Raw genomic sequence first — 15,765 nt, 5'->3', positions numbered from 1 at the left:
ACCTGTGTTTGTCACAGCTGCTTGTTTTGCCGTCTGGTTCTCTGTCCTGCTACTCCACTTCCCAGTTGTCAGCTTTCAGGTGGCTGTTGCTGAACAATTTGTTTGTGTCTGCTTAATTGCAATTTTCTCTGTCTCTGTCTCTCTCTCTCTCTTTGTCTGTCTGTCTCTCACGTCCTTCTCAGGGTGCAATGAAAGTATTGCATGTGTGGACTGGGAGTACAGCATACTTTTGTAGGTATCTGCATATGCCCATGTGATGGCCTCTGCACCAATTGTTAGCCAGCATTTGCTAATTGCATGCAGCCAGTTGTGTACTGATTGCAGTTCTCACTGTGATTTCAGAACAGTGCTATAAAAAGGTATGTGAGATAGGCGTAGCCCTTTCAGATTTTAAGGGCAGGGACCATGCTGTTATGCTGTGGACAATGTTCTGTGAGTGTAAAGGTTGGTATCTCTCTCATATTTCCAGGTGTGTTGTAGATTAACATTCCTCCATTCATTTCTCCAGTTTTCTGTACTAACTGTGTATGTACACGGACACCTACAACTACTACTACTGTTAATGTGTGTGTGTGTGCTTTCCTTTCACTTTTGCTTGCACTTTGTTGCTAAGGCTTCAATAGTTGCCCTTTACAGTCACTACTTGTATGCCTGCTAGGTGTCCTGACTGCAATGTGCTGATGTAGCTTTCCTATTTTCCATGTACATTCACACCTTGGAATGCTTGCTATATCTGCTAGGGTGTTACAGCATGCAGTGTGGTCTGGCCATGGTGTGGGCCTTGACATCTATTAGGGTATTTGAGTATGCTGCTGAGCAGGCCCCAGAGACTTTCAGGTTCATCTGTTATGTGCCTCATGGAATGGTACATATCAGTGGGGTACACCCATTAAAATGTCTGGTATGCTGCAGTTGTGACTGTGGGTTAGCATGAGCATATGTATTACTACACTTTTTCTGCCATGCAAGTGATGAATACTTTCAGGACTCCATAGTTACCATTGCATGTGTTACACCTTTCTGCCTACTGTTTGTACATTTCACATGGGGTCTGTGGGGCATCCCTGTAAGTCATTCACTGTTGCTATGTCTAGGCTCTTAACTATTCAAATATGGTGGTGTCAGACCCGTCATGTGTACAGATATTTGCAGGTTGTCCACATTTCTGCCTCATATTTTGGTCAATATCTCATGCACACTCTTTTCTGGCAAATCACTCTGGGCTCAAGTCAGAATATGGTGACAAACATTCAAGTTTCAGAATGCATACCCTTCCAAACATCCCACAAAGTGCAGACCCTGTTACTCTCTGAACTGTCTGCGTTTGTTGTAACATTATTTGTAATGTGTCCCTGGTTTTGGGCCTTTGCTCCACATATTTTATTACTTGGTCCAGATGTGTTCCTGTAAGAGGTTGTGGGTTATGGGCAGTGCTTATCCTGCTGTGAGTATGTGTGTGGCTTGCAAGGTGCTATAGTGACATTATTACCTACTAGCTTCCAACTAGCATGGCTGTTTCTGTTCACACACTACTATTATGGAAATCCACTAGTTTTGACAGTAATTCTAAATGGCATGCTTTGTGTACTACACATCTATAGTCCCTTTACATTCATTCCTACTATTACATGATATATTTATTTTAGCACAATGATCTTGTATGAGAGTCATGGCTTAGTGGTAAGTCATACAGACTACTGTTTCCTGGGTTCAGGACTCACAGTGGGATTTTATTTTGCTTTTGAACTGAGTACAGGACCTGTCAATCAAAGTGACTAAGGCACTTTTAAGCAGTTGTAACCGGGTTAGCGCTGGTTTGCGCGGAGCTCACGCATGTGCACTGGCGGTTAGCTCTGCGCACACCCGCTTACAACCGCTTAAACGTGCTTACTCTTGCGCACACCCGCGCTATTTTCTTTGAAAGAAAAGAAAGTGGAGAGACAGGAAAGTAGTGAAAAAGGGGTCACAAAGAGGGTAAGACAGTAGGGAAACAAGCTTGGGATGTGCAGGAGGGATGTAGGTAAGGCCCATAGCTGCCCATTTCTTCATCAGCAACAGCTGTGCATATGTATGTAATTTGGTGTGACATTTAAAAACTTCCACCCCTGAGAGAGGTGTCAGGACAACAATAATACTTGTTGTACAGCCAATTGTAATTGATAGGTTCCATGTCCAGCAGACATGTGTGCGGAATGGGCAGCTATGTATGGGGCATAATTTTTTGTGGGTACAGAGTGCCCTTTTTTTTTTTTTTTTTTTTTTCAGGTGAGAGTGGTATGTCAGGTGAAGGAAGTCGGTACAGCTGTGGAGGTAGGTTGGGTAGGTAAACAGACAAGACAAACAAGACGAATACAGGGGCAGTGTATGACACATGTGGGGGGGTTACACAATTGACGGGGACGGAGGTTTGGATATCCAGAGCCCATGAGCCCACAGATGGCAACAGTGGAACTGATATCCCCACCCATAGGCAGTTGCCACTTTTCCTTCACTGCCCAGGACGGGGCTGTGCTGGGGGCTGTGTAGGCGGGGCAACAGGCATGCCCATTAGTTGCGCCATCCATGCCTCGAGCTGGCATAGGAGCTCGAGAACAGAGTCTCGAATCTCCCTACGCACCACAGTCCAGACGCTACGGAGGGTGAGTGGTGGTTCTCCTCCGGCCACACTTGCAGAGAGGGGGTGAGCCCCATCCCCTGCAGCGCTTCCACCCGCAGGTGGCACAGGGCCACCGGAGGAGGGTCCGGACTCGGCACTAGTGCCAGGTGCACTCGCCAGCTGAGGTGGGAGAGGTGGGTCTGCTGGAACCCACCTTCCCTGTCTTCCTATGTTTTTGCATTATGTCATGACAGTTTGGGTTAGTGACATATAATACCATTCACAATTAGTTGTAACAGCATGCATTAGTATTCCCATTAACCAAACACCCAGATATTCACACCAGTGAACAGCGTGCATAACACATGCATAATTTGAACAGAAATACACAGTCCAACAACATGCAGGGTTAATTGATGGCAATAGGCCATCAGGTGTGGATGTATGAACAGGGCAGATGCATCAACAGACATGCAAATATATATGACCCAACAGGACAAACATCTAGGGGTGTTAATTGTGATTGCACATATCATTTTCACGTGGAATGGGTTATATGTGGTTATAGTGTGGGGTAAAGAAAGTAATATTAACACCTTCGAATAACAATACATATGCTGTACATTTCTAATAGCTACAGTTATATACACACTTCTGTTCTAACTACAGTTTCCTATATGATAACTATTTCAACTTGGTGATAGGACTGTTACTGCAACATCAATATACATTTTATGGTTCTTCATACAAATTCATATCTAGCTTTGTTCAGCTACATAATCCTGCTACATTTGCTTTATATAGCTGTAGACAAGTATGGATGTTTGGTATATCAGACAATCATCCTATCTGCATATTGCAGACTGAGAGCAACATATCCAGATTTTGGGATACACATTCCAGATGCAGCAACACTTTGAACAGATTTTGCTGTTTGGTTTTGAATCTCGCATGCATTTCATTCTGTCTTGACTGCAGTATACTTTATTCAGGGGTTATTACTACTGTATTGCTGGATTCATGACACTTTCTCACACTCTCTCACTTGCTTTCATTTTACTATTCAGGATGGTACTTCTAGGCTTTATTGACATGTTTTACCAGTAGTTATTACAATCCTTTCTAGCAGTCTCACTTCTGTCATGTTTCAGTATTTCCACAGGGATATATTTCACACATGTGATTTCATCATCTTCTGCAGCTATACTTTTCAGCCTGCTGCAGGTTGTGTACTATTTTCTTACAGGTAGGACATTTTTATTTCAGAATATATGTCAGACAGTTTCATTTTTTGGTTAAACTTACAGGCTGAAACACACTTTTGTAATCAAGCAATACTTGAATACACTTTCACACTGTTACTTGCAGATTTTATTCCTTACTGACTACACTGCACTCTTTTGCTGACTGTCATACTTTTATATTTCTTTACAGTTACTGGTAGTGGATTACTGACCTGCCTGGTGGCGCAACCGCACCAGCCTATCGCCATAGGCTCTGCGGTTCGCAGAACGGACACCTGCAGCTGTAATATAAATGAAGTAATATTGGAATACACATCTCCATAATATCAGCTAGTTTAATTTCTTACATACATAATTAAATGTTACTTACTCAGTAGTGGGGCGTTGGGTGTTTGCCGGGCCTCCTGGATCCAAAGGTTCAGTTGGTCCTGCTTGCGTCTCTTCAGGTCCGCATGGTGGTGATGGACCTGCTCACCAGTCCTTGGAATCCCTGTGGCACTGGTGAGATCATGAGCCAACTGGTCCCACGCCTCGGCCCTGTATGCTCCCCAGAGGACCTGGCCCTGCATGAGTTGGGCCTCATGATTATGGACTAGGAGCCAGACCATGTACCTGGACCCCTCAACACCCCACCTCTGTGCTCGAAAGCGACTGCCCTCTCCTACTCCTGTCATTCTGCCTGCAGGTCAGTTCTACAATTGTTTATGCTGTGTATTCCCACTTATGGGGCTTATATAGTCCGTTTTTCCCGCACATATCTGTGATTGGCCATTTTGGAATTGTATCAACTTCAGTAAACCTGCATTTTCATGCTCCAGTTTGCATTCATTCCTATATATTAGCTATTATTGCATTTCTAGGTACTGTTATGGCTTAGTGGTTTGGTACCTTGACTATGGTGTATAGTATTCTGGGTTTGAACCTGGCCACTGCTTTTTATTTTTCATGACTGTCTAGACATGCTGAGGGGTGTGTCTGTGTAAAGGCAGTTTTGATACAGCTTGCTCAACGTTGCCCATCGGTTAGCTCGTTTGCGCTGTGCGCAGCTCCGCACAAACAGGGTACACTGCTTTAAGCCTCATTTGGCTATCGGCACGCATATTACACTCAGCTCAGTTAGGGGCACATAGATTTAGCGTGTTAGACCACTGCTCAGCTACGGGCACTCATTTTGCGCCAGCTAAACCACTGCTCATCTACGGGCACATGCACTCACTCTGTTAAACTGTAGCTCAGCTATGAGCACATCTGGCATTTTTTCTTCTTTTGTTACCTCACATGTCTTCAATATAAATGGGCTATTTCATTACATTTTACATAAATTGTGGTTTTATGTGTACATATTTGTCAGGGACTTGTTTCCTGCTTATTTTGAAAAAAAAAAAAATTGGTGTTGTGGGGGCTCGAACTGTGAATGCCTGCTCTTTAGCCAACATCTCTACCGCTACGCTATTGCTTCCTCACTTATTTTGCATATTTAGTTCTTATATGCTTTCCCACTGATTGCTAACTGTAGCTGCGCTACGGGCACACCCACGCAAACGAGCGCACTCACGGTTAAACATCTTTACAATTTAAAAAAAATATATAACATGTTCATTTATATATATTTTATGTTCATAGCCTGTGGGGGCATGTGTTGTGTTGTGTTTATTCACATTTCCGTGGACTCAGTTGTGGGTGTTTACTTTGGGCACTTTTACACTTCTGGGGGCGTGTCCGCTTGCAGGGCTCAGCCTACGGACACGCCCCCTACTGTCTTACACGGACTGTGTTAGACTTAGGTGTGATTCAGCATGCTCTCATGAATATGCAAAGCATGCTGGCATCACTCCGTTTAACTGCAGCCTCCGTGTAAGAGTTATAACTCTTACACGGAGGCTTCATGAATCCTGGGGAGTATCTTTCAGTTTTCAATGCAGCAAGAGACACAATGTCTGTACTAGAAAACTTGCTGTATTGTCTTTAGGGTGAACTGATTACTAGTCTTGAAAGCATGAAGGAATGCAATTGTTTTATTACTTCCAGCATCTGCCAGAAATCTGAGGAGAAGCCCTTGTCTTTATATTTTTACAGGTAGATGCTAAATACTGCCAGCTTCATCAATGGTTGTTTTGTCTGAGAACTAGGGTCAGATGACAAGAGGTAATGTAATTCTGCAAGCTATCCCAGAAGTAATATTTTAGATATTATTTTGAGAAGTCTTTTGGTGAGACAGAGCATTCTGCATTATGTCTTGGACCTGACAACAACAACAAGATTCACTCACCACATCTGCCTTGCTCTATTAGTAATGTCTTAGGTTATAATATAATTCTCTTAGATTCAGTCAGGAATATAGTGAAGCTTAGTCTAGACATCTTTCATTATTTATTTGAGACTGTCCTGCAATGCTGTTTTAAATATTTCCTATGGTTTTTTAGTCTGATTGATGTCATTATGAATATATATTTAGTATTCTCTTGTTATTTTATTATTTATTATTAAATATATCTAAACCTTTCATTGTGGCTGATCTGTGTAGAGATATATAAGTTTTGAGAGCACTTGCATATTTATTTATTTGATGACACTGTGTGGGCTACTCCTAACAGCCTTGCTCTTGGTCAAACTACCATTTGTATTAATATTAATATTAATATTAATATTACACAGTAAGATTGGACACCCTTTGTTAAGGGCCTTAAAGTAGCTGTTAAGGTGTTGGCTGGTGGCAGTGATAACTACCTTATAGACTTGGAAAAAGGAGGCACAGCTAGAAAACCTGTGCCAACCTTTCCCAGGTGTTTGTGCGTGTGTGTGTGTGTGTGTGTGTGTGTGTGTGTGTGTGTGTGTGTGTGTGTGTGTGTGTGTGTGTGTGTGTGTGTAAATCAAACCTCAAAGTGTGTGTGTGTGAGCTACTTGGGTAGGGACACAAAGCACTGGTTGTACAGAGAGGGTGCTTTAGGTCTTGGCTTGGTCACTCAGCTGAGATCTCAATGTTATAGCTGTGTCAGTGGGGAGTCTTACTGGGGATCAGGAGGAAGAGGGAGAAACCAGCCCCAGACTGTCTGTGGTCTCTATGTGCTCTTAAGGGAAATTGTTCTTGATTCAGAGAGCTGCATCTGTAAATACTGTGTGTGTACTTGTCATCCTCCCAAGGAACGTCCCCCACTGTTGCCAGTGGTGAGAATTGAGGCTCCTTGATAACCAGTCCAGTGGAGGGTGTCACACTATACTTCACTTAAACAGTATAACTCTAATAAATATTCACTACCTTTTAGCCTCTTTGTTCACTCATAGTGTTATTAATGAAGAAGCTGTGTATGTAAGACATCACAGCTGGTGTAGCCATTGAGAATGGTGATAACTGAAAGGTAGAAAACTACTGACATATTAGCAGTGTCATCCCCATTTCAAAATGATCTAAAAAGTAGCATGCACTGCTATCAGAATATCTCCTGGACCACAGAGTGGCACACAGAGCCCACAGTACTATAACCAAACTAATTGATAGTGTACCAAATAACCAGATGAAGTTAGCACAATTCTGAACTTTTCCTAGATTTGTCAATGGTTTTAATCCAATGTAGAAAAGCTAGCTGTAATTTGAGTTTCCTGATATGGACATCTAGCTGTCCTTGGGTAGAAAATGGCCATATTGTTTCAGACATAACTCTCAGATTCCTATCACGCTAGCTCCTTGGCCAGCTCCAGTTTTTAAATATACATTTAAAAAATGCAACGCTACACAGAAAAATGTAGCTTATACAATTTTCTGATGATTTTTCCTCCCTCCATAGTTCTGACATACAAAGTAGACTACTTCCATCAGTTACAACTAGCTTTCAGTTCTGTCATGGCCTGGATAAATAATAACAGCCTTATTCTAAATGTGAAAAAAGATAACTTATTTTTGTAAAAATGGTACAGTAATTACATCAGCAAAAGACCTAGCCTGCAAAAATGTCATCTGCCAGTTTTATCCACTTGAGCAAGTCATCACTTGTAAGTACTTAGAGAATATCGTAGACAGAATATTTACTTTCAAGAAACACTTCAAGAGCATAACTTAAGAAATGTATTGTTCTACAAAAAGTCCAACCTTTTATCCCATTTTAATAATTATGCTACCTTGTGCATTTCTTCTCCCAAAAATTTTATACAGCATTTTCATCATGGATCATCTATGCAGCTATCTCACAGCTAAGCTTACCGTTATGTACAACAGAATCTCGTAGTTGGCTGCTACTTCTCATCCAACAATCACTATAAACATCCTTACAAACTCAAGTGCATGACATGAAACCACAGAGTACTAACCAATAAACTTGTTTTTACTTTCAAACTGCTACATGCAAACCCATCTCTTCATTTGTTAAGCCTGCTGTAAGGGATAAGGCTAGGAATATGATCTTGAAACCACAGACTCTGCCATATTCTCAAAAGATGCACCAGCATAAATGAGAAGATTCCACACTTCACTCTTTCCTTAAAACTGTAACAAAATCTCACCACTTCTCAAAGCAGATGGACGTCTATTGAAGTTTAACTACTTTCTTAAACAATACGCCTTTTCAATCACAGGAGTACATATATGCTACATCAATCAAATTAAATAATGTTTATAGTTTTCCTTTACTTTTCCCCTGTATTTAAATATATTATTGTTAATGTAATTCACTTTTCTTCCTTTCATTTTTTTACTTTTATTACATGCACTCATATGTTTAACTTACTACTTCATATTCATGGAATCGGGTCTATATTAGAACATCGAAGTTTCAGAACTTCGAATGTTCTAATATCGACACCTACTAACCGAAAGTGGAAAATAGCGAAAATTAAGATAACCGAATTCTTTCCTAGGGAAAGAATTTGTTTGTCCGTTCCTGTCACTTCGCTATTTTCAGCTCTGCGGTGGAAAGTTATGGTCGGGTTCAGGTAAGTGTCTGATTGTGTGGACGTGAGGGTTAGGGTGGGATAGGTAAGTTAGGGTTAGGACACGGGTCAGGTAAGTGTGTGAATTTGTGGACGTGAGGGTTAGGGTGGGATAGGTGAGTTAGGGTTAGGGTGCGGGTGGGATGTGTGTGCTATAGTGGCGGACCTTAGGGTTAGGGTTTGGGTTATGGTAAGTGGGTAGATAGTGGTGTATGTACAGTTTAGTGTAGGTTTAGATGTAAAATTTTAGGTGTATGTGTGTGGATTGCTGTTTGTTTCGTGTGTTTGTGTTGTGTGTATGTGTTTTGGATCAGCAAACTTTTTCCCTAGTAAAAAATTTGCTGTTTTCAATTTTCGGTCTTATCAGTTTTTGGTTAGTAGGTGTCGATATTAGAACATTCGAAGTTCTGAAACTTCAGTGTTCTAATATAGACCCATGAAATTTCCAATATATTTTCCTTATAGTTTATTGAGCTCCTCCTCCTCAAAAAGTGCATCAGACATGTACTATCACTCATTTTAAACACACTATAGTCAAGCAATGATCTTCACTGTTTCATTTCTATGCCTGGGAATGTATTATTTTAATCCTTCCCCCGCAAGATATTTATTCATCATGCTTCCTACCAAAACCTTCTGCAACAGTCATATTACAGATATTTCTGATTACTGACATGCACATCTTTTTTTTTTTCTTTTACATTTGTTAACTGCGAAAGTCCAAGTTGGAGCGAGCAAATTTTCATTGGAGGCCTGGAGAGAAATGCTCCAGATGCATGTCTTTGTAACGTGGGAGGAAACTGGAGCAAACCTACATGAATGCAGGGAGGACATGCAGACTCCACACAGAAGGCACCCCAGCCGAGAATTGCACCAGGGAACCTCTTGGTGTGAGGTAACAATGCTACCACTGCACCACTGTGCCACCACATCTTATATTTTATATCAATAAGGGTAATAACAGTTATAATTATGGAGATCTGTTTTTAGAGATATTTCTTCCATTTTTAGTTTACTTGAAATACTTGATTGTATTTGGCATGTGGACAGTTTGTCTTTTTTTGTTCTACCCTATGTGACTATTTTCTTTTTTATTGTTTTCTTCTCTCATGGGAACATTTTTCTCGAGAGACCCTCTGTGAACTACAACTAACCTGGTTACTATCTATATGAGTAAAGACACATCCTGTTATTAGGATATTGGTGCTATGAGGCAATGCTGACATGGATAAATAGCATTAGTTCAAAAGAAAGAGAGTGCAGATATGTACTTGTTCATACAGGGAAACATATGCACCTATTTAATCATCACAGTACTACCCTTCAGAGGACTATGATTGGGTATCAAGTCATGACAGATATGTTATTGATTTGTAGAAACAGATGCTCAGAAATTTGTTTCAAGAGTACACAGATTAGTGGGATATAATCAGAGAAACCTAACAACAATCCTTTGAAGCATGTGAAGCTTTAGCTGATTTAATGTACTGTGAGTTGGAGAAAAAGAAAACTATAGAAACACAAACAGTTTTACAGCTTTAAACTCATTAAGGCACTTAGTACATCCACATGGACAGTGACCCAGACAGTGACCTGGAGAAAAGAGTAATTCTGAATGACCTACAGCTTTAAGACCGGTTAGACTGCTCAATCTGCCACACTTTTTTCCTGTGTGCCAGGGTGAAGTGTTTTACAGTTTTCAAAGCTATTAAAGGTTTCCATCAGTGTTCTGGTAGCTAGCTGCTGTATGCATTCAGAATGAGAACAGAGCATAACAACTTCAAACTGTGCATACCAAAAGTTGTTATTCACTTTGCTGGTGCAAGAGAACTGCATAGCAATAATATGATGCAAGGAGCACAATGATTCCACTCTAAAAATTACAGAAAAGATATGTTTAAGTACCCCTAAGTGTTTTTAAGATTGGGTATTATGCTATACACTAACAGCAGCCAGTGCTGACTGGCAAAGAATAGCAGCAGAGGCTAACACAGACTTAGAAATGGTTATCTACTTCATTCTGCCAAGCCTTGAAACAAAAGGTATGACAAAGTGAGGTGTTTCACAGTTTTTAAAAACAGTAATTTGTTGCTGTTATGATTAGACAGCCAATCATAGTTCTCTCTATCTTTTTGCTAAATTTGAAGTGCACCCCTTGTACTACATGCAGTATCATTCTGCATTCACATTTTGTTATGCATACATTCCATTCCATACTTGACACTGTTTTCATCCTTTTGTGCCATGGGGTGTGATTCTTCCATAGTGTTGCTCTTCTTTGTCCAATTTCTGTTACCGCATCCACAGTTATCTATTATCCTTTCACATGTTCGGGAGACCTTTTGTATCTTAGTAGTCTGTAAGTACTTTTTTATTTATATATACCATTCACTGATGCTACCCTAAGTTCATTGAATCATACTGTGGTAGTATTGTTTTTCCTATTTCTCATCATGTAATCACACTGCACCTGCTATCAATAGCATTTATTGTAGCTCACTTTACATATTACCTTTGTTAATTTGGCTGTACTTTCTAACGCAATATTTATATGTTACTGTGCCCTTGCTGAAGTCCATGTTCATTTAATTCATCAGCCAGATATGTAAGAAGTGCTTATGACCTGGGTGGCACAAACAAACATTAATGAACAGATCATCTGAGTTAGAAATGGATGTACAGTTGATTGAACTGTACCCCTGCAATTGATTTTAACCCACTGTGTGGGCTCAGAGGTGAAATGAGGATGACATATGTGCTGCCATCTGTCCCAAGCGCTGATGGTAGTCCTACAATATTTTGTGAATCCCAAAATTATCAGTCCCATTATTCCTGTCTTGCTTTGAATGCAAAACACAACATATGCAGAGATGATACAGCAAGAGCAGTCATGATTTTTTGACCCTCAAGAATCTAATTTTCTAGCCTTGTTGGCTCTCAGGTAACAGTTCATTCTGCACTGCTAGTTATGAATTCCAAGAAGTAGTAGGCAATCAGCTGTCAGCCTGCTGTTATGCATGGCTAAAGAGTATTCTTCTTTATGCACTGCCAGCCTGCTGTTATGTATGGCTGGTGACTATTCTTCTGTATACACTGCCAACCTGCTGTTATACATGGCTGATGAGTATTCTTCTTTATGCACTGTCAGGCTGCTGTTATAAATGGCTGAAGAGTATTCTTCATTATGCACTCAATGATTCTTCTCTCTGAACATATCATTGGGTTTCATGCAGTGTGTACATTGCTAATCTTTACATGACATGACCTGTGTTATCCACCTTCAACATGTGGACCCACTTCTCATACTCTAGTCCCTCATGCTATTGTCAGGAATCCTATGTTCACACAAGGACAAAATAGTTTTGAACTCTGAATGCTGATGTTTCAAGCACTACACCCTGTCTTCTCTGAGCTGCTGAAACATTTCTATTCTCATGGTGTTGACAAGCAGCTTTACCTTTCATTTTGAAAGACAATGGATGCTGCTATCCAATTCTGGGTGTCATTTTGTCCCTGCATAGTTCACATCTTTTGTGCAAAGTAGGTCTACTAGTCCTTGCTCTTCACTACTTCCTGATTTGACTATGTGCTAAGGCTGCTTTTCTGTCTAAGAAACCTATGTGCACATTGTCTTGTGTGACACTACTGTGTCTCATGTCAAAAGGAATCAATAGTTCATAACAACCAAGTCAGTATCCTTCACTCCAACATATTTTACATTTACTTCCCATGTAGTGCAATCTTTTATCTTTCTGTAGCACCTCAGTGTGTCTTTGAACCATACATGCTGCATAAATATGAGTTATTTACATGTTGTTAGATAGTATTTCCACCAGGAAACACTCTACACTAGTGTAGGCCTGATAATGAAATCCAAGCTGACTGCACTAAGTTTATGCCAATTTACACATCTCACTATGTTGATAACTTATTGATGAATTCAAGCCTTTCTTTTACACATGTGGCATATTTTCCTTCCTTCTGCTTGCTCACACTGAACAGGTCCAGATTGTGGTATCATCAAATAACATGCTGGAACCAATTATCTAGAACTACTTTTGAGAAATGTTTACTCATGACTTCCACTTAAAAATGTTGCAAGCTTATTTTTAATGGTAGCTTAGAAATTATACAACAACTACAGCTGTCCAGAGAATGGAGATTTTATACTGCTGTGAAATCATCAATTACCTCATAGAAAACAGTGCCAAGCAGCTACACATTTAAAATACACTGTTTGCCACCGTAAATGAACAGGAGTTGTTAATTTGTTTGTTTGCTTTTTTTATTTTTTATATGGTAAAAGACTCAGCTGGCTTGTAGTAGCCTTTAGCATGACATTACAAGAGCCATAAATAAGGAGAAGGTGGTGGTTGTTCAGGGTTCAAGCTGTTAGAGGCCATGATTGGCTGCTACCAGTTGGGTGTGAGTAGAGTACCAGCATGCACTGGAGAAACCATGGGAGAAGTTAGACCTTCTTAAGTACATATATTTAATAGTTGCAACAAGGACCTTATACCAGGCACCTGTAGTGAGTATTCAAAATTTACTTTGGTTACTATGCCGTTTTACTACTCTGTGTTTATCTACCAACAGAAGTTTCACCCCCATAAATAAGTCACAGAAATCGTGGTTAAATATCATATTCCCTATGGGTCATCCTGGTCAGTTGCTCAAGTAATTCCTGGCTTGGAGTGAAACAAAAAAATAAATAAAATAAACTAAGCAGATATTGAACAGGGTTACTGCAAAAGGAAGACATAAAGTATTAGACAAATGTATGCTTCAAACATAACTAGAATTACAGAATAATAAAAAGGCAGAAATGCCACGATAAAAATAAAATTAAATGTCCACGTTTCTTGCATATATACCAATATTAAGATGCAATTAGACATAATTCCACTCAGCAGACATGTGTCATATATGCTTATTGGAAATGTTGTTTAGAACTGTTACTTTGTAGCACATTCCACTTTAGGATTAATTCTTTATAGCTTACGATATTATAAAATAAGAAACACTAATTAATTAAAAATAATGCATTCAGAATTGTTTGTTTGCTAGGAACAATGCAGGGGGGAATCAGGGTACCTAAGATGCATTTGTGAGTGTTTGAAGTAAGCATTATCCAATGTTCTTTTTATATCAAATAACTTTACTTCCAAGTTAATTCTGTGGAATTGTAGCACAGTTAGGAAGTAACTCTGACAGATATTAAAAAGAAGATGGATTATTAGGAAACGGTCTAGTGTACACACATCTGCCATAACTTGTGACTCACAAGGAATCCAATAAATTCACCTCAGCATATAGCTTTTTAATCTGCCTTCCATCATTCAGTGATGTAATGGATCATGCAACAATTAAAGCAAGATATCAGGAAATGACATTTAAATAATTCCTCGCTACTTCTCTAGACATATACAAGCAACCAGTAGCAAGAACAGATCCTTCAGTTCTGTGTCAGAAAGTTTAAGCCATATACTTCACTGGCAATATTTTTGACAAAGCTGTATATGAGCTCTGATCCTCTGAGCAATAAAGAATTCAATATACATGGGCAGCTCTTCAGCTGCAAAGCGGAGCAGGTCCTTCCTGAATGAGATTTCATATGAGTATTTTTATATACAGAATGAAGGGAGTTCACCTTTAACCTTTTATTTAATGTACCAACACATAGTGAGTCTTATACTGATTCAGATTTCATTTAGTTCAATGTCATGACATTTCCATTGTGTATTTGTTGGTACTGAAATGTGAACTACCATTTACTGTGGTTACCATTACTTCTATTTCTTCGCAAACCTGTCAGTATATAATGAGACGGTACCACTACAGCTTGCCTGAAAAGCAAAGGGTATCATTTTCTTCAACAACTCCATTATACAAAGCTAAGTAGCTTACAGAATAAAACAAAACATACCCATGTTTTTTTTCTTTAGATCATATGTTCCATAAAGTATCAGCTTAATGTATACAACCACACCAGCAGTGTCTTCTGTTTCTGGTCTATAGCACTTGTAAGCTGTGTTTTTGTGATCCTGTACCTGTGGAAGACAAAACAGTCATGAGTCCAGCAGTGCTGCAAATAAAACAAAGTGTATTTAAACATTTTATAAATTGTACTTAGATTACAAACATTTTGTCTGGAACGGTATCATGTGGTAGTCGGTCTTTTACATGGGTTGGCATTAATCTTTAACTGGTTATTGGATGAACTGAATGAGCACTCGTGTGTGTGCGTGTGTGTGTGTGTGTGTGTGTGTGTGTCTGTGTGTATAGGTGTGCATGTGTGTCTGTGTGCATGCATGCATGCACACGTTTGCTTGTGTGAGTGTGCTGCAGTTACCTAATGTACAAATGCACCCAGCGTGAAGAGAGCAAAAATGCTAAAAGTAAAAAAGCAGGCTATGATCTGTTCTACTTCCATTCCTTCTTCTTTCCTTAAGTGGGTTATGAAAAGTAGTGCCTGCAAGGTAACATTTGGTTATTGACACCAGAATAATGACTTACTACAGTGAGTTGTGGCATGTTGGGTATATAGACAACTGCTACAGGATACAACAAAGTCTCCCAAAAATTATAAGATGCTCCTGTAGCTGCTTATATAGAACCCATGTTTCTAAACACATGTAGCTGCTTATATAGGACACATGTTTCTAAACGCATGTAGCTGCTTATACAGGATACATGTTTCTAAACACATGTAGCTGCTTATATAGGACACATGTTTCTAAACACATGTAGCTGCTTATATAGGACACGTTTCTAAACATATGTAGCTGCTTATATAGGACACATGTTTCTAAACACATGTAGCTGCTTATATAGGACCCATGTTTCTAAACACATGTAGCTGCTTATATAGGACACATGTTTCTAAACACATATAGCTGCTTATATAGGACCCATGTTTCTAAACACATATAGCTGCTTATATAGGACCCATGTTTCTAAACACATATAGCTGCTTATATAGTATCCATGTTTCTAAACACATAT

General features: G+C 39.7%; 1 protein-coding gene across 1 annotated transcript in view; it reads right to left on the bottom strand.

Annotated features, from left to right (window-relative positions):
- LOC122800845 overlaps window positions 1-15,765 on the bottom strand; it is a 978,865-nt gene that overhangs the window by 275,613 nt on the left and 687,487 nt on the right. The window contains exon 6 of the mRNA XM_044070198.1: window positions 14,687-14,810. Coding sequence (XP_043926133.1) covers window positions 14,687-14,810 — 124 coding nt within the window. The remainder of the gene's footprint in view (window positions 1-14,686; window positions 14,811-15,765) is intronic.

This window comes from Protopterus annectens, chromosome 1.part0, assembly GCF_019279795.1.
Source record: "Protopterus annectens isolate FY-2018-M chromosome 1.part0, PAN1.0, whole genome shotgun sequence".
NCBI lineage: Eukaryota > Metazoa > Chordata > Ceratodontiformes > Protopteridae > Protopterus > Protopterus annectens.
Note: the sequence above shows the minus strand (reverse complement) of the source record. Positions and strands in the feature narration are given on the sequence as shown.